The sequence below is a fragment of the Myxocyprinus asiaticus genome, chromosome 28 (assembly GCF_019703515.2).
Source record: "Myxocyprinus asiaticus isolate MX2 ecotype Aquarium Trade chromosome 28, UBuf_Myxa_2, whole genome shotgun sequence".
Classification (NCBI taxonomy): Eukaryota; Metazoa; Chordata; class Actinopteri; order Cypriniformes; family Catostomidae; genus Myxocyprinus; species Myxocyprinus asiaticus.
Genome location: NC_059371.1, coordinates 26,201,522 through 26,225,683, shown reverse-complemented (window position 1 = coordinate 26,225,683; position 24,162 = coordinate 26,201,522). Strand labels below are relative to the sequence as shown.

Sequence of the window (24,162 nt, the reverse complement as noted above, 5' to 3'; positions counted from 1 at the left end):
CTCATCTGTGCGATGCATGATTAGAATTAAATGTTTTTTTGTAGTTTATTTATTTTTTATCTACAACTGACTGTAAAGAACAGAAAGCGTATTAAAAGAGACAGTATTCAATGAAAAATGGGTTGCGTGGATCTTGTCTTGGACACACATTACACGGAACAACTCTCAACATGCTGTGAACGGATCTCGCTGCTGAACACTTCACGACTAAACTACACAGTTACTGGTGAGTGAAATGTAAACATTTACTAGCCAGTTGCCAGATATATTCACTTTAGTCGCATAGCGCAAAATTTGGTTGCAAATGTGAGTGATTTCCTCACACTGTAGTGGAGGGTTGAGCATTGAGTGAAAGATCGATCTTGGGATTAAGAATCCATATCGAGATCGTTCAAATCAAGATCGCAATTAAATGGAAAAACAATATTTTTACCCACCCCTAATGATGCCCACATTGATGCTAAAATGTCTGTTTTAGGGCTGTGTTTTTGCAAAACAAATTGTCATCCTTCTTAAGATGTACATTAGCTTCACACACAAACACCAAGAAGTTACTAATTCATTTTAAACTTAGAAAACAAATAATAAAATAGGGACATATGATTACCTTTGAGGCTTTAAAAACTTTATATATTGCACAGGGGTACACTGTAAAAATAAATTCCGTAATTTTAACGGTTAAAGAATGTAAAAAAGATATAGTAAAAAAACATTAATTGGTTAACAGGTAGTTACCGTAACACATATACGGTAAAAAATTATAAAATAATTTAAGACAAAATGTAATTTTATGATAAATTGTTGTACAATGTATTTATTTATTTTTTTATGTAAAAAGGATGATTTTACCGTATAATTAACGGTAAAATAGTTTACTATGTTTAACAAGAGAACACATTACAACTATTGTTAAAACTGCAGTAAAAAACAATAGCTGGGCTTTCCCAGAATTCCCTGCGTAACCCATCACATTTCATAATATTTTATGGGAATAGGTATGTTGTTTCTTATTTTAATATCAGTTACTGTATGCACATTGGGGTAATCCGTGTTTTTTTTTAATGTAGTTTAGTTAATGTTTATTGCATTATTTTAGTGTCACATGTGTTACCCATGTCTCTTCATGTGTATCAATTATTGCTCCTGGAAGAGCCACTCTTGATGAAATTTGAGTCATCATGTGGCCTTTTGTAGTTCCCATGGTGATTAACAATACATTTACTTTTATAGTTCCAGAAGGTTAGTATATTAAGATACTAATAATATATAGTATAGTATATCATTTACTAAAATAAATGGTAGTGAACCGTAAAATATACGGGCATCAAAATTACATACCTTAAATCCAGAAACATGGTCACCGTATTTTTTAGGGTAAATTTATGGCAACCACAACTGCCAATATTTTACCGTAATTTAACTTTATATATATACATATATATATATATATATATATATAAGTATGTAGAACACAAGTGTCAAACTCAAGGTTGAATCTGGCACGCCACCTCATTTCATTTGGCCTGCGACTCCGCAAGCTAATTTCAGAAACGTAGGATGGCATGTAAACAGAAAGTCTCACTGACCATTCAGTTAGCACTTTCCTCGTCAAGATTAATGAGCCTTCCCCGGCCATCCTAACCTTAATTTTTGGAGCGCATTTTGCAAATATTAATGACAGATGAATCTCAAATAATAGCAATTAGATCAAATAATCGCGACAGACTTAGGCTTGTGCAATCAAAGTGAACTGATTAGTTATTCATTTACGTGTGCGTACCACGGATGAGTGATCCATTGAGCCACTGCATGTAGTAACTGTGTGGGAATGTGAGCAGAACTTCATTGGACAGAATGGAGATGGGCAAGAGCAGCACTGCACACACGGCCACAGAGAGAGTGAATGTACACAGCCACAGCCTGAAGAGTGAGAAAAACAGGGAAATAACAGAGAGGATGTGTGTTAAAGCATTGCAGCAGGCCCTTTACTTTGACATTGTGCCAGCTTTGAAGGGAGGGGGTTGTAAAATGCCACGCTGGAGGACCAAAGGGCAAATTGTGCACTTACAACCATTTAGGGCAATCTAATAAGAAGTGTATCCTTAGCACTTTTGTTTCCTTAGAGAGAAATTTTTTTTTCTAAACATCCAGATTTAACACATGTAGTTGAGTTTTGATCACTTACGCAATTCTGTTGACAATGGCATCCTCAATGTCATCTGTGGACAATAAGGGAAAGGAAATTGATGTGAGTTGGTCAACAACACTAATCTACTGCAGACATATTGATGTCTAGACTCACAGTTCAGCCTTGAAACTCTTAAATTTATCAAAATGATAAATACAAGCTTATACAATGACCCAAATCTCGTAGCTGCAGTGAAGTAACCATAACACATTTTTAGATTATTAGAACACAACTAGATTTATTTGATCTCGAAAAGCTATTTGACATCACATACGCATGAAAACAATACGTATATGAAGATCAGTTAGTCTCATTAATAGGTACACATGGAGTACATGAAGACAGAATGAAAAATAAATCTAAAACTATTCGAAAAACAACAAAACATGTCAGGTGTGGCAGAGCTGCAGGGTACAAATGTGTAACAGCCTAATGCAGAACAGGTTTTTGCACATATGCTTCAAAAAAACCAATGCAGGGCTACAGACTGGAAAAAATGACTTAGGAGCCATTGGCTCCTAAACTGAAACAATAAGGAGTGAAATGGCTGTTTTTAGTCACCAAATCACAGAATTGCTTGATTTAGATTGTTGCTCAGAAACAAGACAGAAAGCAGAAGAAAAGGAAGACAGCTGATAACCCATTAATCTAAGGTTTAATAAACAGTATATATAGTTGACAAGATAAGTTTGCATTCCCTTTTGTCTCATAAATGTTCACACATCTTTCATAATTTATATAAAAAAAAATTGTTTAATTTAATACTGCTCTTCACAATATACATCACAGATAATTACATAAAGTATAGTAGGCATATAGTAGTTTGTTGTCTTCTTGAGCATCAATGAATGTTTGCAACTTGTGTAATAGTTGTGAACAAGTCCCTCAATTGTCCTAAGTGTCAAAAGCTTGATCTATATATATTAGGGATGCATCGATACCACTTTCTCTTCCGATCCGACATCTAAAATCTCAGTATTGGCCAATACCAATCCAATACCAGTGTTGTTTTTTATTCATAATCAGTTTAGGATATCTATACCTCAATGAGTGATGCTAATTATATGTAAAGAAACACAAACCTTTAACTACACATTATTTCAATTTAAAATGTACAAACTATTAAGAAAAACTTTGTTAACTAGTCTACTGGATAATGCTGCAGCAAAGTGTTCAGTAGAAAAGAAGGCAGTTTTTTTTGTTTTGTTTTTTTGTGCAAAGAAATTTACAACTTGTATCTGGACTTTAAAGGATTCAGATCTCCATTTTAGTTCAATTTTCATTCACAGTTATTTTTTGGAACCCATTAAACTTAAATATTGTTGTAATATGTAAACAAATAATAATAATAATAATAGTAATAATTTAAAATATTCTTTTAAATACAACAGTAATATATTTCAATTGTGAACCTTTAACTTTAAAAACCTCACGCTTTTATTTTGACATTCTGAACTCTCCAGGAAGTCCTGTATGTGTCTGTTTGTAGGCAAGTTCACAGTAGTTTAATTCGCTTTTTATTCAAATTCTGGTAAAATGCATCTCCGGTGCCGTTCTAAATGCATATTATAAGTGAACCGAACTATTGAGCATCTACATCTGTGATGTTGTTCGTGAATAGCGCTCAAATGTTGCGCAATGCGTTAAGACTAAAAATAGTGTGTGTGTAAACAGAGCAGCGGCATTCAATAACACGTGCATATTATATATTTACTTATTAAACACAGCCTTTTGTGATTCACAGAGCTATAGCACGTTTTCAAGCGGCTTTGAATAAAATGCACGAGTCATATGAACTACTTCAGTGGTGTTTATATGGTTCTTTTATGTCATTTTTGGAGCTTGACAGGAACGAACATGACTAACACACAGTATAGGATTTGGATCGGGCTCGTCGGACCAATACCCGATACATCTAAAAACATCAGTATCGGAGCCGATACCGATCCAGGTATCGGATTGATGCATCCCTAATATATATATATATATATTGTTTTACAATATAGACCTTATTCACAGTAGCGCCATCTTTGATTTTTTAATGGGAATGACAACAAGGCTGTGAGGGATAGACTTATCTCTTCAATGGGCTTTACTGCAGTTTAAAGTGTCTTTGGATCATTCCGCGGACAAAACATAGATAAAATGTCTGTCCAAGAACATTCAATATACAAAGAATTCCAGAAAACATGAGTTGTGGAAAATCAGATGTGATCTAGGAGCTTTTTACAGCTTTACACCGTTCGTGCCATTGAAGAGACTGTAAGTCTATCCCTCACAGCCTCGTTGTCATTCCTATTAAAAATCAAAGATGGCGCTAGCGTGAATAAGGTCTATTGCCTTAGTCTTTTACTGTTACCAGATGGCCCAGACACAGAGACTACAAGAGTGCAAATTTAATGAAATCCCAGATGCAGTTTACTATGCTACTCCAATCCCAATCAATAATTGCCAGAAGAAAAAAAGTGGTACACAATTCAGGACTTTTAATTATAAAGAAGCCCGAAATACACATGGGACTCTTATTTTGAAATGTCTGCTCTCCCAGTTGTGAGCTCACTGACGGCTGATGAGAAAGTGAATCTGATTCAAACTGCTAACCTGAGCTCCTGAATTCAAACCCTCAGTTCTTTTCAGATGATTCATGAAAAAGATCCGGTTCAAAAGAGTCATTTGGTCACGACTCTCTCGCACTGGGTTTGTTGTTGTTGTTGGGTGTGGTGCAATGAGCTCATCACCACAACAGAACGGGAGAAAAGTGGCGCGAAACACACTGGTGCACACTCTAAAGATGTATTCAGTAACTCACAAGATGATTTCTGACGAAACCGCATATGAACGCACACAACCCGACTGTCGCCATTGGCGACTAGATTTGAAATTATAGTCGCAATAAATTATTGTTGGTCGCATTTGGTCACAAATCTCAGTTTCCTCCGCATCTGAGACCATCAATCCGTGTATCTTATCATGTGGCTTGTGGAGCGCATTACCGTGGAGACATAGCGCATGTGGAGGCTTCACGTTATTCTCCGCGGCATCCACACACAACTCACCATGCGCCCCACCGAGAGCGAGAACCACATTATAGCGACCACGACGAGGTTACCCCATGTGAGTCTAACCTCCCTAGCAACCGGGCCAATTTGGTTGCTTAGGAGACCTGGCTGGAGTCACTCAGCACACCCTGGATTTGAACTCGTGACTCCAGGGGTGGTAGTCAGCGTCAATACTCGCTGAGCTACCTAGGCCCCCCTTTCAGCCGTTTTTAATCACATTTTAACAGTTAAAAATGCATTCAGCATTTTCTATCTTTTTTGCAGTTGCTCCAGGAATATTCCAGATGTGATACATGTTAAGCTCAATCGACATTGTTTGTGGCATAATGTTGATAAGCACAAAGAATAATTAAGTCCACGGGGTTATTATTGTTTTGGATTTTTAATTTAGTTTTTATTTCTATTTTATATTCAATTTGTCATTTCGATTTTGGTTAGTTTTGACACTTTGTCACGCTTTAGTTTTCTCTGTGTTTTCTAGTTTCAGTTTAGCTAGTTTTCATTTTAGTTTTAGTATTTTATGGCTGCTAAAGCATTTAATGGCATTGTCTTGTGTTTCCTCTATCTAGTGGCATTTTTATGTTTAATTAAGGTAGATTGTAAATGTTTCAAATTTTATAATATAGGGTGAAGATAGGCAAAGTGGGAAAGTTAAGCTTGACCCCTATTGTATCCATATTTATTTCCTTAAATGGGTAAAAATCACTGCTAAACTAATCTTTGAAAAGTAAACAATTAATTTTTAAGGTTTTAAACTGATGATTTTACATCAGAATGTTTGTACTCATTTCATGACCACCAGTGGGAAAAGCAATGGTAAAGAAAATGACAAAAATTTGAGGCAAATGTTTTTGCAAATGCTACATATGATGATTTATGACATGAAAGTATTTAAGAAAATATAAAAATGTATTTCAAATAATTTGTAGATTTTCCAATAGAATAATTTTTCCTCTGTCCCACTTTACCAATGCAGTGTTGAAAAAAAAAGGGTCTCCAAAGGTTCTTCCCAGTATTAGGAGACATATACAGCTTTCTGTAAAAGGTATAATGTCAGGTTATGTGGCATTTGGATCATAATTAAAAAAGTGAAAAAAGTAAAATTTCCAAAAGTGTCCCACTTTGCCCATATTCACCCTACTGTGTATAAAAACAAAAACTGAAATTATTTCAAGGTCAGTTAGTTTTGGAGTTTTTGAAAAGTATTTTAGTTTAGTCTCTTCCCCTCTTCCCCCCCCCCCCCCAATAATTTTAGTTTTTAATTTTATTTCAGTTAACGAAAACATTTTTAATTTAGGTTTTGTTTTAGTTTTTGTTAATGATAATAACACTGCTTTTCTCTTGTTTAAAAAAAATTTTTTTTGGAAACGTGAGGTCTTGACTAAGGAAGTGAATGGGGCCAATTTTTTAACGTTAAAATACTCACTGTTTCAAAGGTATTGCCACAAAATGTAAAGGTTATACATGTTTACATGATTTTAGTGTGATAGACCGCTTGCTCAACTTTTCTGTGTAAAGTTATATCCAATAGTAGGCTACGTCTTGGTCATGACGATGTTACACCGGTAAATTCTGTAACGTCAATAAAAAACAACTTTTTAAATAAACAAGGACAGATTATTTATAGGTCTAAATTATTTTTTTGTGCTAATCAATATATGCCACAAATGCTGTCGATTGAACTTGACCTGAATTGAACCTGGAACATTCCTTTAAATAGTCCTGTAGTGTGACAAATGCATTACATAAATTAATTGAGAGACTGAATAATTATTATACATGTAGTTTATGACGTCATAAATATATTGTTTAAAGTAGTGCTTTAGATGGGTTAAAGCATGTCACTGCAGGACACTGCAGTCAGTGCTTGACATATCAGCTACCATAATACTATGGAAAAATAAAGAAAACAATCCTCCACAGTTCAAAAAAGCCTGATGTGTTTTAAACATGTCTTCTTTTTTGGCAAATATTCTTTTTGGGCACTACAAAACAAGAAACAGCCTACAGATTTTCCACTGAAAATAGAGAGAGAGACAGAGCAGAGAGTTCAATTATGGGGTGTACTCCAAAACATGAGGTAGTGTTCTCTTATGAAACCTCAGGCAGTGTTCACACAGGGGGGCTATGTTTATCTCACAGGAACATTCCTCATCCCCTCTGCTGTCCTCCCTCAAATGTTATATAACTTCTTTCTGAAGCAATCAAATGATCTATATTGTCTATGATTCTATTTAATTATAATTTAACAGCGAAAGATCCGAAAATGCACCAAAACTATTTGCCAAATAGCAGAAGAAAGCATGCTTCACTATCTGAACATGAAGGTACAGTTAGTAACTAAATAACATTTTAGGAATGGGCAGGAGCGCGACCATGTCAGGTTGTGCTGACACACAAAGTTTAGAAATAGTTTATTGTTGCTTAGTTCTCAGAAAGGTTGCAATCACAGGTGCTTTGACGGATCGGACTGACAATATGAAGACAAACAACTGTTGAGGGTCCCACAAGGAGGGGGTGTCAGTCAAACTTACCGGTGACAAACTCCGCATTCTTCTTGAAGTGAGTGAGAATGAGGTGGGACAAGATGTACAGGCAACTGAAGAGCAGCACGCAAATCTAAAACAGAAAAAATAGAGTGTCAGTGCAAAACTGTATTGAGCTAACCTGAAAACAACATGGTTTTGCTAAAGAAAAACAACATCAAAAACGGACAACATGAAGGTCACATTGCTTGTCCTTCACATTGTCTGAACATTTAAGGTGGTGTCACACTAGCAGGCTCAAAACGACTCGATTTGGGCCAAAGGTGTAAAACTTGAAGACTGTTTTCCTGAGATCTCGCTCTCTTCAGCCGGATGCATGACATACTTGCCATTACAAACTGGTGCAGTGGTGACAAAGATACCAACTTACCGCAACTCTCTCACTCTTAATCCCTGTCACGTGGAACTCGCCGAAATTACAACAGGAGTATCGCGTGAGCATAAACAATTCTTATGGAGAGATTTAGGGCATTTCCAGACCTGAAGCTTGCTTTATTTGTTCCGAAACAGGATAAAATAGTTACAATGTTGCATTTTCTTCATGGTTCAATTCGCTTTCAAAAGGTTATATTTTAAAATGGACCAAAACTGTAAACTTTCCATTGTGGTTCTTTTTATCCGTCATTAGTTGCTTTTGCATTATTTCTGCATTGAAAATTACCTGCTCTCACAGTCACAGAGCTCTCTCTCCTGCGCCTGCACACACACAGAGAGTGAAGCCACGTTTATATCCGTGTCTGTTCTGCCGCTATCCAAAGGAAGCAAGCAATCATGAAGATCGATCTATACAATATAACTGTCAAAAGGCTGATAAACTGACCCTATTACAGTGATAAACTGACCTAACGAGCCAGGTGTGTGATTCATGGTGTAACATACCTTGTGAAAGTGTGTGTAGAATGTGCAGCTTTCTGTGAGTAAAGAAATTCAATTCAATACAAACAGACTGTTGTGGCTTTGCTTCCTGATGTCATTTTAGTAAAGGGGAAAAAAGGCAGTATCACGGATTACAATCAGCGTTTGTGATAATGTGCAGTTGAGTGTGATTAAAACGTTCAGATCAGCTTGACGTCTTGTCAGTTCTTCAGTAAAAGCTGCTGCTCATCGGTCACTTGAACAGAACACAAGAGACTGCCTTGTTTTTTCCCGTTACGTTACTGGGGAGTCGATTAATGAACTCCCGTTGAGAGCCGCTAATACAAGCTTTGTCTCCCTCTGCCTGGCCAGCGATTATGTACAGAGGAAGAACAGACTTCAATGAAAAAGCATAGCTGAAGTGTCCTGTCTGCAGACTTTAATGTCTTGAAAAGACCGGGATATTCATTAATATTTTCCCTTATGTGTTTCACATAAGAAAGAATGTCATATGGGTTTAGAGCAACATGAGGGTGAGTAAATTCTGACAAACTTTCCACTTTTGGGGGAACTATTCCTTTAAGTGTACTAAATCAAAAATCAGTTTGGTGAGATTCACTTTAAATGCTACATTGACAGCCAAGTATCAGCAATGACACAAATTCTCACAGCCATCTGCAGTATGAGTCATGCTGTTAATATGAGCCACCTAATCATGAACAGGCAAGTACAACTACAAGATGTGCTATGCAAAATGCGCTGTTTAGATGCGTTGCCAACAGAGGTTATCAAGAACATGTAAGAGATCCTGTAACAGAGCAGAGGTCATGAAACACACTCCAACACAGCTCCTTTACCACTGATACTGTTGTGCTCAGTCCAGATTGGCTTTATTGCTTTGTCATAAGCAATAAATGATTATTTATTATTATTATTGTCTTCCCATAATCAAGGATTTTTTTTATTTTTTTTGATAAACAACTGAATGATAATACATATGCAGGACTGGACTGGAATAGTGCATATTGGGGAAATACACTGGCGGCCAAAGGTTTGGAATAATGTACAGATTTTGCTCTTATGGAAAGAAATTGGTACTTTTATTCACCAAAGTGGCATTCAACTGATCATAATGTATAGTCAGGACATTACTAACGTGAAATTACTATTACAATTTGAAAAACATGTTCAGAACTTCTTCAAAAAGTTCTCATCAAAAAATGCTCCATGTGCAGCAATGACAGCTTTGCAGATCCTTGGCATTCTAGCTATCAGTTTGTCCAGATACTCAAGTGACATTTCACCCCACACTTCCTGTAGCACTTGTCATAGATGTGGCTGTCTTGTCGGGCACTTCTCACGCACCTTACAGTCTAGCTGATCCCACAAAAGCTCAATGGGGTTAAGATCCATAACACTCTTTTCCAATTATCTGTTGTCCAGTGTCTGTGTTTCTTTGCCCACTCTAACCTTTTCATTTTGTTTTTCTGTTTCAAAAGTGGCTTTTTCTTTGCAATTCTTCCCATAAGGCCTGCACCCCTGAGTCTTCTCTTTACTGTTGTACATGACACTGTTGTTGAGCAGGTAGAATTCAATGAAGCTGTCAGCTGAGGACATGTGAGGCGTCTATTTCTCAAACTAGAGACTCTGATGTACTTATCCTCTTGTTTAGTTGTACATCTGGCCTTTACTTCTCTTTCTGTCCTTGTTAGAGCCAGTTGTCCTTTGTCTTTGAAGACTGTAGTGTACACCTTTGTATGAAATCTTCATTTTTTTTTGGCAATTTCAAGCACTGTATAGCCTTCATTCCTCAAAACAATGATTGACTGATGAGTTTCTAGAGAAAGCTGTTTCTTTTTTGTCATTTTTTACCTAATATTGACCTTAAGACATGCCAGTCTATTGCATACTGTGGCAACTCAAAAACAAACACAAAGACAATGTTCAGCTTCATTTAATGAACCAATTAGCTTTCAACTGTGTTTGATATAATAGCAAGTGATTTTCTAGTACCAAATTAGCAATTTAGCATGATTACTCAAGGATAAGGTGTTGGAGTGATGGCTGCTGGAAATGGGGTCTGTCTAGATTTGATCAGAAATGACTTTTTTCAAATAGAGATGGTGCTGTTTTTTACATCAGTAATGTCCTGACTATACTTTGTGATCAGTTGAATGCCACTTTGGTGAATTAAAGTACAAATTTCCTTCCGAAACAGCAAAATCTGTACATTATTCCAAACTTTTGGCCACTAGTGTACATGCTGTATTGATAAAAATAGATAAAAAGGGAGTAAAGGGGACAGCAGGGATGAACATAAATTGCATTGTGTGACCAAAAAAAAACAGTACACACAGTAAAATGAGTGGCAATTGAAAGTGAATCAATAAGCAGTGTCCTTTTTTCGAAACTAGCTGGCTCTTCTGTGCAATGTTAGGAATCTGAACTCCTCATGAATGAACTGCCACAATAAAGACTTGAGAAGGAAGAGTAACAGATGGTGGCTGAAGATAACGGCTCAAATGCAAATGAAGAGTTAAATGAGGTAAAAATAGGATTAGATGAGCGATTACACTGGCAAAACATTGTTTACATCTTACAGTATACAACCTAAAATGCTGTGTTGTCCAACAGCACTCCAACACATCATAGGTTTACATTTAGAGATTAAATGGTCAGTTTACCTTAAAATGAAAAATCTGTCATCATTTACCCTTGTTCCAACCAAGGTTATAATAATTTAAAATTTTTAATTTAGTTTTTATTACCATTTCATTTTCAAATTTTCACTCCAATTTAGTTTAGTTTTCGTTTTGTTTGTTAGTTATATGTTTAGTTTTTCCAGTACATTTAGTTTTTGTTTTAGTTTTAGTATTTATATTAAGGGATATTGGAGAATGGGGAAAACAGGCATTTGTGTAATGTAGGTCGTATTGCTGGACTCCCCAACGTCTAATTTGTAAATAATATTATTGCGGGTGGCCTCCAAAAAGGATTTCGCTTAGGACCCCCACATGCTTAGAAATGGCTCTGCTGAAAGTACACTTATGCAATCAACTCGATTCTCCGTAACAGAAATGTAAACTGCACTGGGCAGGAGAGGAGCCTATTGTCATAGTTATATTACGTTACGTACGGTAGTCAAAGAAAGAAAAGCCCCCATCTCCATGTAGTTCATTCCATTATCTACTGCAGGGGTGCTCACACTTCTATGGAATGAGATCTACTTTTTCATGTTATTGCCGCAAGATCTACCATACACAATATATATTGTCACAATACCAAAATTTCTGTAGTTGTTAGTGAAATTTTACAATTCGTGATACCAGATTATCAAAACAAATAATAACTATTTTGTTATGTATGAACTGTACTCAAATAATTATTCAAGACTACTAAACAGTCAGTAATAAAATAACAATACAGCCATGAATAGAAGTAAATTAAAAGTAATAGAACAAAAAAAAAATATATATATATATATAAAAAAATAAAAATAAAATACAAAAACAAAATACAAAATTAATAAAACAGTGCTTTTGTTAACAGCTTCAAATGTTTTTAACAGCAGTATCAAGTATTCAAGTAATGGATTCAGAATGAAATGCTAAATAAAACTACTGGTCTTCACTGTATAATGTACTGTATAATACATTAATACTTTTTTAAAGCTAATAAAGTTATCCAGCCAAGAACAGTGAGTGGTTTTCTTATGGTTGTTTGAAATTAACAACACAGACAGCAGCAGGTCTATTAAGTTACATTAACACTTACAAGTCTGATGCTTTGATACAAATCAGCTTTTTCCCCCAGTGTTTACGTTCCCTTTAGACATCACTCTCTAAGTTTACACGAATACCTCACTAATTTTTTTTAATGTATTTAACGTGTGTATCCGTGTTACGAGCGTTCTCGGATCACACGCGCATACTGCGGTAAAGTTGTTTTTATATTGGACATTCGTTAGACATTCGGCAGGCAAAGGTAGGGAGTGTCTCTAAAGTGTGAAACAGACTAAGGCTGGTGAAAAACAGATTACTCTGTGGCTATAAAAACGTGTAGCTTTATCCAGATGTAACTTAATATTGTCAAACAAGTAGAAATATATAGTACAAAAACAAACATGTAAAGCCATAAATGGCTTATTCTCTAGGATATGTAATGATGTTATAACAATGCAATGTAACTGAAATTGCATTTAACTTATACAACACCTTTCCACCTTTTATTTTATGACCTTTATTTTAAAATCGTAACTTTATACTTTTTTTTATGATTTTAAATTTTATTTTCAAAAACAAAAACCTGTTTATGACCTGTTATACATTTACAAACACCTATAATACATTTTACATGACTTCATACATATATATATATATATATATAATTTTTTTTTTTTTTTTTACATTCTCTAAGTTTTCAAATTTGGCACAAAATATAACAAAAATGTTTTATGTACAGATACTGTGTACAATAATATTCTAACTTAAAAATATAACTGTAGAGCCGAGGAGGGCGGGGCCGGGCTGGAATGAGACACACCCGGTCCCCAATCAGCCTGATGGGCGCGCGAGGGATAAAGGTGGCCGGGGACGACAGTTCGAGAGAGAGAGGATTGTAGACAGCTGTACTGTGTGGGTTTAGTTGTGTTTTTTTTGGTTAATAAATTGTTATTTAAGTTGTCAAGCCGGTTCTCGCCTCCTCCTTTCCACTGAACCCCCTTACACTGGTGCCGAAACCCGGGAAGGAGAAGGGATTCCCGTCGCAGGATCCTCGACACTGCCGTCCACCCAGGGGAGCGCCGCTGCCGTCCAACGGGGGACGGAGTAGCCCGACCACCCGGACGCGGGGAACGGCCGCCGTCCGCGAGGCGAGTGGAGACGGGACTCCCCGACCGCCTGGAGCGAGGGAGCCGCTGCCGGGGGCGGAGGAGTGCCCTGCCGTCCCCCGGGAACGCGGAGGGGTCGAGAGAACACCGCCGTCCGCGGGGGGAGGAGCGAAGTGACTCCCTGACCGCCTGGAGTGGTAGGGCCACTGCCAGGGGCGGAGGAGAGTCCCCACGGGACGCCGGGAACGCGGAGGGGCGTTCTGTCCGCTGGGGGTCGGAGGTCTGAATCCGGTCCGCCTGGGGAGGAGCGGCTGCAGTCCGCCTGAGAGGGTGGAGTAGTGATCAAGGACCACGCGACGGCGCATCAGAGAACTGGTGAGTTTCTTTTTCTCTCTCTCCTCTCTCTCTCTCTGTCGCTCCGTGTTGGCCTTTCCCTTGCCATTTTGTGGTGTTGTTTTTTCTCCTCCTGTTTCCTCCCAGGTCGAGGAAGGCGGGGAGGACCCGCCAGCAGTCGGGGCATAAGGCACGCCCCCCCCCCCGGAGAGGAAGGGTGGGGGGGATGTACGTCATGCCGGGGGCTCCCCGGCCTGAAGCAACGCCGGGAGGAGTGTAGAGCCGAGGAGGGCGGGGCCGGGCTGGAATGAGACACACCTGGTCCCCAATCAGCCTGATGGGCGCGCGAGGGATAAAGGCAGCCGGGGACGACAGTTCGAGAGAGAGAGAATTGCAGACAGCTGTACTGTGTGGTTTTAGTTGTGTTTTTTTTGGTTAATAAATTGTTATTTAAGTTGTCAAGCCAGTTCTCGCCTCCTCCTTTCCACTGAACCCCCTTACAATAACATGTTAGTATGTAACACAAATTAAGTTGGAAATTTTTTTTACATTTTTTTATTAAATTAAAGGTTCAGGTTTGGGGGGTTGGTTCAGGGTTCAATTATTGCCGTATTATTAAAATAATTAATAAAAAGGCCTCCATACTGCATAACAATTATCTGTCTTCTTTCTCATTTAAAATGTTATCTTTTCCAGTTGAAGGTGCTGCATAACATCTCTTATCAGGGCAGAGCAGGAAGGTGGGCTTTTTTGTTTCCAATTGAGCAGGATCAATCTACGTGCTAAGAATGTTACAATATTATATTGATTTTGACAGTTCCATATTGTCATTCTTGACACCAAAAATAGCTAAGATTGGGTCTGAGTCTAGTGGTTTTCCCAACACCTCTGATAATAATTGGAAGACTGAAGTCCAGTAATTACGAATATTAGGATACTTCCAGAACATGTCAAAGTGAGACTGGAGTTTGGCCACACCTATCACATAGTGGGTACACAGATGAAAACATCTTAGAGAGCTTTAGTTTAGACAGATGAAGTCTATGTAAGATCTTTAATTGTATTTACCCATGTCTAATACTCCATGAAGAAGAGTGAACCTGTTCTTTTGCTCCATGCTACTGCCAATCTGTGATATCTATTCTTGCCATGCCGCCCATACATGCTCTAATGAAACATCACATTCCAACTGTGATAATTTATTATATATAATAGATATCCCTCCTTTGGTAAATGGATTATGTAGAAACAGTGAGTACATCTGTGAGGTTGACGGCTCATTAGGAAATTATGAAAAATGATTTTGAACAAAACTGCGAGCTTGAAGATATTAAAAAAAAAAAATTGCAAGCTAGGTAGATCAAACTTCTGTTGTAACTGTTGAAATGTTGGAAAGCATTTATTAATAAACAAATTTTGGAAGGAGTGCATACCTTCTTTGGACCAAATTTTAAATATTGAGTCTAATTGGGAAAGGGGGTAAGGAATGATTAGCAGTTAATGGGCTTAAAATGGAGCATGCCTGCCACTTAAAAAGCCTTCTGATCTGATTCCAAATTTTGAGCGAGTTGGAGACCACCGGGTTGTTCAGTCGAGTTGGAAGGGGGGTGGATAGGGCTGAATAAATTAAACCTGGCCATGAGGAAGGGGAACATGATTTATTTTCCATATCACACCACTCAACTGACCCATCCTGTATTCCAAATGACAGAGCTCTTATGTTGCATGACCAATAATTAAGTTGGAAATGAGGCAGTCCCATCCCACCTTTTGTGCCCTTTGTACAATAACGGCAATTCTAAAATTGGAAATGGTGTTTCAGCCCCATCTTTTAGGCGCGCAGTTGGCCTAAGCGGGTGCAAAACCGCCATTTCCTCAGAATTTTTCGACTGAAAGACAAGGAGTGCAATGCTCGCACCTCAAAGCTCTGGGTCAGTAGTGTGGCCAGCATATGCAATTTCTCGTTCCCTTCATCTCACGGAACTGAGGTTACATACGCAGTCGAGACATTCCCTTTCTATTATGGCCTCTCAACATTGTGTCGCTGATGCTGTGGGAAGAGCGTCCAATCATGCCGCACTACTGACGTGACGTCACACCCCACAGAGGGGCCTCGCCCGAGGCATAAACACTTGAGGAATGATATGTATAGGATGTCACAGGCCGCATAGGATGGTGAAAATATGCCTCAAAGTGTATATAGTAATGATCAATCTCCCTACATTGTGACAACACAGGAGGGAAAAATTAATCTAGACTGGGAATTTTTATGAATCTTATAAATACACACAGTACAAGTACTTCACAACCAGGGTTAGGAAGGAAGAGACTAATAAGAGGAGGAACTGTCCTTCAGTACTAGGGTTCTAGTGCAGAGCGTCCTGAGACTAATGCCACCACAGTGAGGGAAGTCTGTCTCCATGAAAGCCACTTCCGTGTGGGTGCGGCCCAGGCAGCAGATGCATATCTCATGCCCGTCTGACGGCAGGATGTGTCTTGTCACATAGAAAACACTTGTGCAATGACAACTTTACAAAGACGCGCTACACACAAGTGACTCTTTTACATTTACAAATGTATTTCTACTGTACACAATATATCATAGCAATAATAAAGGAAACACAAATGTCTCCACCGGAATACTGCAGGGGAGCAGGTCAGTCATCTCACTGCAGGCACTGTGCTGTAAAGGCGACGAGATGTCTTGCTTGCATCTGAGGGCAAAAAAACCCATCCGCTGGTGGAGTGTTTCTTGATGGCGAAGCAGAGATGAGAGATGAACTTGCTGTCTCGAATGAGAAGAATTCTGAGGAAATGGTGGTTTTGCACCCGCTTATATTGGCCAACAGCACTTAAAAGGGGTGGGGCTCAAACACCATTGCCAATTTTAGAATTGCTGTTATTGTACAAAGGGCTTCAACTAGGCTGTTGAGAAAGGAATTTCCCATAGCGTTAGCGACGCAATGTTGAGAGACCGTAATCGAAAAGGAACAATTGATACTCATGTGAATGAGACAGTTTTAAACGAAGGGAAACTTGTTTTCATTGGGTTTTCAATTAATTGCATCCTAAATTTCGATCAATATATATTATATGGCTTTAGTGACATTAACACAAGTTAAAAGCACAACTGAGTATTACTCTTTTGCTTCCTGTTTGGAACATGACATCCACCAGCATCTGCTTTCTTTGAATGGAAAACATCTGCTTCGATATTCAGCTATATAACTTGCATGTAATTAACCTTTGTGTATCATGGAACTAGAAAAAGATTATGGGTTTCACATGAGCATACAATGGTATTAATGATGTTTTAGTTGTGGGTAAACTGTCCTTTGAGTTAGTAATCCAGCCTTCCAGGACTTCTGGAGTAAGTCTTATAGCTCAACGGATAGAGCAGGGTCTTGGCAACACCAAGAGCGTGGGTTCAAATCCCATATCAGAAATCATCCAAACTACAAGTTATGGTCACTTATTAAAATTGTTGATTGCTGCCTATTAAATAGCAGCAAAGCAGGCTGAGATGTGGCCTAGTGCAAGTGCTTTGCTGTGATTCATTAAGGTAGGCATGCTGGTAACATAAGTTGGATCATTTTAATCCAAAATCCAAGTTGTGTAAGATGTGATATAGATGTTTATGGATATATTGCAGGTGGTCTGACATCACAAGGTCACATGACTAGGAAGCTATATAAAAAACAAATACACAAAATAATATTTCCAAAATCCAAGTTGTGTAAGATGTGTGTCAGGTGTGTGTGAATGCATTACAGGTGGTGTGACATCACTATGTCACATGACCAGGAAGTTATATAGATATGAACATTTCAAAAATACATAAATACACAAAATCATATATTCAAGTCATGTAAGATGTGTGTGAATATTTTACAGGTGGTATGACATCATCAGGCCAAATGAACAAGAAGTTAAATGGATTTTAGTATTTTATAAATTCCAGAAAAACACACAAAAACATATTTCCACAATCAAAGCTGTGTACGATATGTAGCAGGTGTGTAGAAATACATTGCAGGTGATGTGAGACCTTTAAGTAAAAAAGCCAGAAAGTTAACTAGATTTATTTTATTAAAGCATTCAGTTTATATTAAATAATTATAACAGGGATATAAATCATAAGAAAAAAAAATATTACAATTTAACTTAATTTGCTTACCAACATAAACATTACACATGTAAAATGAACCACTTTTTAATTTAGTCATGGAACAATGTATCTCTTAACTCAGTGTTTCCCAACTTTTTTCTGCCATGGCACACTTTTTACAATTAAACAAATCCCTTGGCACACCTCTATCCCACTGTCCCACATAACCATCATTGATAGTTTCCTTTTCAAGAACTTCCATGTTTTCTGTCCATTTTAGTTGCGTGTTTATTCGTAATGTTTGAAATTCGGCTATGCAAAAAACGCAAGTCATGTAGGTACGGTGTATAATGAGATCACAGGTGGCAAGAGTGCTAATTGGGTAATGAATAAAACAACAAATTTGCATCTTTTTTTATTTTTAGATTTGTTCTTGCAAATTAATTCTTGCAATGCCACAGCAAATAATTTTTAATTTATCTATTTATTTACATGGTTCCAGACTAATATTTAAGAGTGGTAGAACCAGTGTTAAATTCTACAAATGGTGCACCAGCACTTGAGTTGGTCGCACCGGTCCAACTGAAAGAAACTTTGTTTTCTTTCACTGTTTCTTTCTTTTTATCAGAATCTTGATGATTAAAATACAGTCATCTGAAGACAAACAAAGCCTTTTTCTACAATCAGAGGGCATTAGAAAAGATTTTACACAGAAGGAAAGTTCCATTGTATCCATAGTTTTAACTGTGGCATTTGCAATAAGATCATAGTAACCAAAAGTATAAGTAAAACCATGATTAGCAGTAACCCTAAAACAAATTATGGCATTTTCCGTAAAAAAAACAAAAAACTAAAACCAAAAAAAAAAAAAAAAAAAAAAAAAAACACATTTTGAAATTAAATTGTATTCTCTCACTACTGTATTGATAAGTTCATGGTAAATATTTTTTTTAATATCTGTCATGTGTGGATTGAAACCTTACAATTTCTGTCTGTTCATTGTGCAGATTTCTCCTTTATTCCTTTTCAACGCTGTTTAGAAATGTTGGGGCCATTTAATTCAATTTTTAACTAGTTTAATCATCGACACATTATGGGCTTTCATAGAGGTTTTAAACAAATAATCAATGCTGAATTTGTGACCCAGCCCGTGCTTCTCGCAGCTCTGTTTATGGTGATCTGCGCGGCTGAGCGCTCGAGACCAGTCCACGTGTAAATGCACATCTCTGCGCTGATCTGTCCATTGAGCAGCGCTGACTGATCCGGGTAAAGATGTTTCCTTTCGTGTTTGGAACATTTGCCGTTTGATATTTCTCATACGGAACAAAAAACGACAGAGCACAATCAGAGAGTCAGCCAACTTTGTAGTCGCACCAATGCGACCTCTTTCTAAATTTAATCGACCTGTTAGGAAAAATGGTTGAAACATTATTCTTAGTCCAGAGCCCTGATTTATTTTGTGGATTCTGATCATTTTCCATGGCACACCTGACAAAACAGGTGTTTGGGAAACACAGTCTTAACTGATATTTGTGTGTTTTGCAATTTTGAGACACTCCCTAACTTGGATTGCCCTTGTTGGGATCTCTGTTGTACGTTTTTCACTTTTGATGCTTAAAACAATTACATTTATCAATTAACATCATTATTACTTTTGCTATTATGATTTACAGTGTTATCTGAACTAGACACAGCATGAACCGCCACTATTTTGCAATTACTTAGCAATTAATGTTAAAGGAAGGATCGAATGTTTATCGAATATCTAATATAAAAACAACTTTACTGCAGTCATGTGCATGTGAGCGAACAAAAAGCCACCTGTCAGTGAAAGCGTGCAGCTATTAATAGATTGCTAGCGAATTATAAAATAACGCGCTCTGGATTATTTGTAACAGCAGTATAAGAATAAGGACTTTGTAATAAGGCCTTGGCTATATCACAAATATAGCAAGTAATTTTTTCGTTACTGACATTCAGGCTACTTTTCTCTTGTCACGGACAAGCATTAATGTCGAGCCCCGTTGAACTTCAAACCAAACTCTTTACCAGTTCCAAATTAAATGTTAAAAGACTGTTATCTAGCCCACCTGCTTTGCCTCTCTGGTAGTGATTCCCGCTCTGTTGCTGATGCAATGAGGTTTTAGGTCGTCTATTATCTCCGTCTAGTGCCATCTTCATGTTATGGTAATGGCGAGTTTAAAGGTTTAAAAACATACAGCAACAAAAACTAAATCTTATTCGAGATTATTTTAATTTGATTTCAGTTAGTTTCAGAGCCATTCATTTTTATTTTAGTTTAGTTTTTCCAATTATGCAAACTATTAATGTTGGAATAAGTGTATACATGTAGGTGGGTCTGTAATACAAGCACTAAAATGTATCGTTTTTCAAAAAATACATTAGAGTTAAAGTTTGACTATACAATGTATAATCAAGACATTAATAAAATTAAAAATTACTATTACAATTTGAAAAAAAAAAAAAAAGAAATTACTTCAAGTACTTCAAAGTGTGCAGCAATGACAGCTTTGCAGATCCTTGGCATTCTAGCTGTCAGTTTGTCCAGATACTCAGGTGACATTTCACCCCACACTTCCTGTAGCACTTGCCATAGATGTGGCTGTCTTGTCGGGCACTTCTCACGCACCTTACAGTCTAGCTGATCCCACAAAAGCTCAATGGGGTTAAGATCCAAAACACTCTTTTCCAATTATCTGTTGTCCAATGTCTGTGTTTCTTTGCCCACTCTAACATTATCTTTTTGTTTTTCTGTTTCAAAAGTGGCTTTTTCTTTGCAATTCTTCCCATAAGGCCTGCACCCCTGAGTCTTCTCTTTACTGTTGTACATGAAACTGGTGTTGAGCGGGTAGAATTCAATGAAGCTGTCAGCTGAGGACATGTGAGGCGTCTATTTCTCAAACTAGAGACTCTGATGTACTTATCATCTTGTTTAGTTGTACATCTGGCCTTCCACATCTCTTTCTGTCCTTGTTAGAGCCAGTTGTCCTTTGTCTTTGAAGACTGTAGTGTACACCTTTGTATGAAATCTTCAGTTTTTTGGCAATTTCAAGCACTGTATAGCCTTTATTCCTCAAAACAATGATTGACTGATGAGTTTCTAAAGAAAGCGGTTTCTTTTTTGCCATTTTGACCTGATATTGACCTTAAGACATGCCAGTCTATTGCATACTGTGGCAACTCAAAAACAAACACCAAGACAATTTTAAGCTTCATTTAATGAACCAAATAGCTTTCAGCAGTGTTTGATATAATGGCAAGTGATTTTCTAGTACCAAATTAGCAATTTAGCATGATTACTCAAGGATAAGGTGTTGGAGTGATGGCTGCTGGAAATAGGGTCTGTCTAGATTTGATCAAAAATGACTTTTTTCAAATAGTGATGGTGCGTTTTTTTTTTTTTTACATCAGTAATGTCCTGACTATACTTTTCGATAAGTTGAAAGCCACTTTGGTGAATTAAAGTACCAATTTCCTTCCAAAAGAGCAAAATCCGTACATTATTCAAAAATTTTGGCCGCCAGTGTACAAGTTCTGCAAAAATGTACTGTATATAGAGTCACGTTTTCACTATGAGACCAGGTTGGCCATTTATCTACTGAGCTGAAATATAGTGTTGGGTAGGCTATAGCATAAAATATTTGGAGTGTCTATTTGCACACCGGCGTATGTAGCATCTGCCACACAGTGCAGCTATTTACACACTAATAGTCTGTTGAAAGCAAACAAATATACGACAAACCAGTGACAAAGCAGTGGCGAGAGGAGTAAAGATGGTGTGTGATTGTATACTGTTGTCCTAGCGACTGCGGTTTGAATCCGTGTTTTGTCACAGTCTTTTTCCCCATCCGATTTCCTGATTCAACTCTTAATATTTCATTTAATACTACTTAAAATAATAGATTAAAATTAACAAATGTTGTCGCAGTGATTTGGTCATGGTGAATGTCAAGTACAGTAATATTAATATTAACCATGGTTAATTTTGTGGTTACTGTAAATTTACAAAACATACCATGGTGAAACCATGGTTACTGTAGTAAAAACAAGGTTATTTTTTCTAAGGTAAGCTTAAGGTTAGCTTTAGGGGTAGGGGTTAATGTAGTGTCTGTGGGACTCTTAATAAAAACAAACACGCTGCAGTGATGCCCATACTGTATGTTAGTATTTAAATATGGGTTCAAATAGTTTCTGACACTATTTGCACCAGGGTGCAATTAGTATCTACCATTATTTGCACCAGGGTTGGTGTGAAAATAATATCTGCCACTATTTGCACTAGGGTGCAAATAGCATCTGCCTAAAATATTTCCTGTCTCCTGTATTACTGCTCAAACCATGGAGTACAGTTTTGCACCATGGTGCCAATTGCCTTCCCATCTCCCTGTTAACATGGACATAAAGACTTCAGAAACAGAAAAACATCTAGGGTGGGGCAGATTAATTTCCAGACATAAGGCCTCCTTACATTAGTGTCATAAATGTCACTGTGACTCACAAAATCTTGACAGCAGTGAACATACCATTGACTGAAATACTTTATAAAAAAATAAAATAAAAAAGGTGGAATGTGACTATAGGCTATTTACTGATCCCTATAACCCCATTCTGTTGTAGGTCATAGACAGACAATAAAGAATGTAAATATTCTATCCCTAATCTACCATAATCCAAGGGCAGTGGTGGACTAGTTTCAAATCGCTCAATCTGATCTCTATTCAAAATAAATGGGACAATGTAACTGTGGTTGCTGGTTAATACTACATGATTCCACTTATATTATATGGTCTGACCATCAGGCATCAGCACAAAGGTCATCTATAGTGCATGTGCTGACCAATTTGGCAGGGCTGCTTCAACAGTTGAGCTGAAACAGTCTGAATTCTCTCATTCATCTATGCGTAATCCTTACTGCACAATAAGACTTGGAATGAGGCCTAAGATATTACTTGAAGTGAAACAGCCTATGAGAAAATAACAAACGTGGTGTGCTAGGCTAGATAAGCCCCTCGCAAGGACAGGTGACCAAACTAATTGATTTGGCTGAGCCGTCAAGGACAGTCTAGAAGCATCTACACAGTTCGAGAAGATCTGAAATAGCTTTTTACTTTTGCATAACCCTTTTTCTAGGTAAGGAATAAAACACGAGTCACGACTAATCATTTAAGATCATGAAGACAAATGTTAAGAACATGCGTGGCACCTCCTTAATATGCTATCAAGTTGGACTGCATGAGGAACTAGATGAACAAAGAGGAAAAAGGTGTCCACTCACAAAGAAGATACTCTGTGAACACTCTGGAGTATTGAACATCTGATGCAGAGTATAAAGGTATTAAACCCTCTATTGTGCAAGGTTGAGCAACATGTTCAGATATGCACTTTAATAATATGCAGTACGCACACACTGCATTCCTACAGAGTGGGAACCGTGCCAAATCAGCTATTCTCTCTAACAGGTTGTTTCTCTCATGAAGATCAACCAGGCCCAAAACTTTGACATAAATGACAATGTTTGCTTTCAAGTAGGAATTCAGACAGTTCTGAGTTCTACCAAGGGATCCTACCCTTTAAAAAGGAAAAAAGTAGGTTTAACTGACTCATTAAAACATATCAGAATATGTTACATCTCAGTTAAAGCAATATTCCGGGTGCAATACAAGTCAAGCTCAATCGACAGCATTTGAGCATGATGTTGATTACCACAAACATTTAGTTTGACTTGTCTCTCCTTTCCTTTAAAAAAAAGAAGAAGCTAAAATCTGGGTTACAGTATGGCACTTGTAATGGAAGTGAATGGGGCCAATCCGTAAATGTTAAAATACTCACCATTTCAAAAGTATAGCCACAAGATTTACACAATATGCATGCTAACATGTTTTCAGTGTGATAAAATTGCTTACTAACCTTTTCTGTGTAAAATTATATCAAATTTTACAACTCTGTTGCCATGACGACATAATACCATAATCACTGAAATTTAGTAGTCTGCCGAAAAAATGACAATTTAAACAACTTTACATCTCAAATTATACATGAGTTTTACCAGAAGAATTAATGTAAGTGCATTAAAAAAAATTGTAAGCTTAACATGCGTTTAAACCCTCCAAATATTGGCCCCATTCACTTTCATTGTGAATGCCCCATTGTAACCTCGATTTTTCCTTTTTTTAAAGACAAGGAGGGATGAGTCGAAATTATTTTTGTGGTAATCAACATTATGC

The 24,162-nt window shown here is 37.4% G+C and overlaps 1 protein-coding gene across 2 annotated transcripts in view; it reads right to left on the bottom strand.

Annotated features, from left to right (window-relative positions):
* Positions 1-24,162, bottom strand: part of LOC127419351 (limb region 1 homolog-like protein) — a 36,554-nt gene that overhangs the window by 8,054 nt on the left and 4,338 nt on the right. Inside the window, exons 1-4 of one of the 2 annotated variants that reach the window (XM_051660708.1) lie at positions 16,445-16,595; positions 7,782-7,866; positions 2,186-2,219; positions 1,781-1,920 (exon numbers count right to left, since the gene is read on the bottom strand). In XM_051660708.1, coding sequence (XP_051516668.1) covers positions 1,781-1,920; positions 2,186-2,219; positions 7,782-7,866; positions 16,445-16,543 — 358 coding nt within the window. In that variant the 5' untranslated portion in view covers positions 16,544-16,595. Of the gene's footprint in view, positions 1-1,780; positions 1,921-2,185; positions 2,220-7,781; positions 7,867-16,444; positions 16,596-24,162 lie in introns of those variants that run through there. The other variant, XM_051660710.1, reaches the window with a different exon arrangement.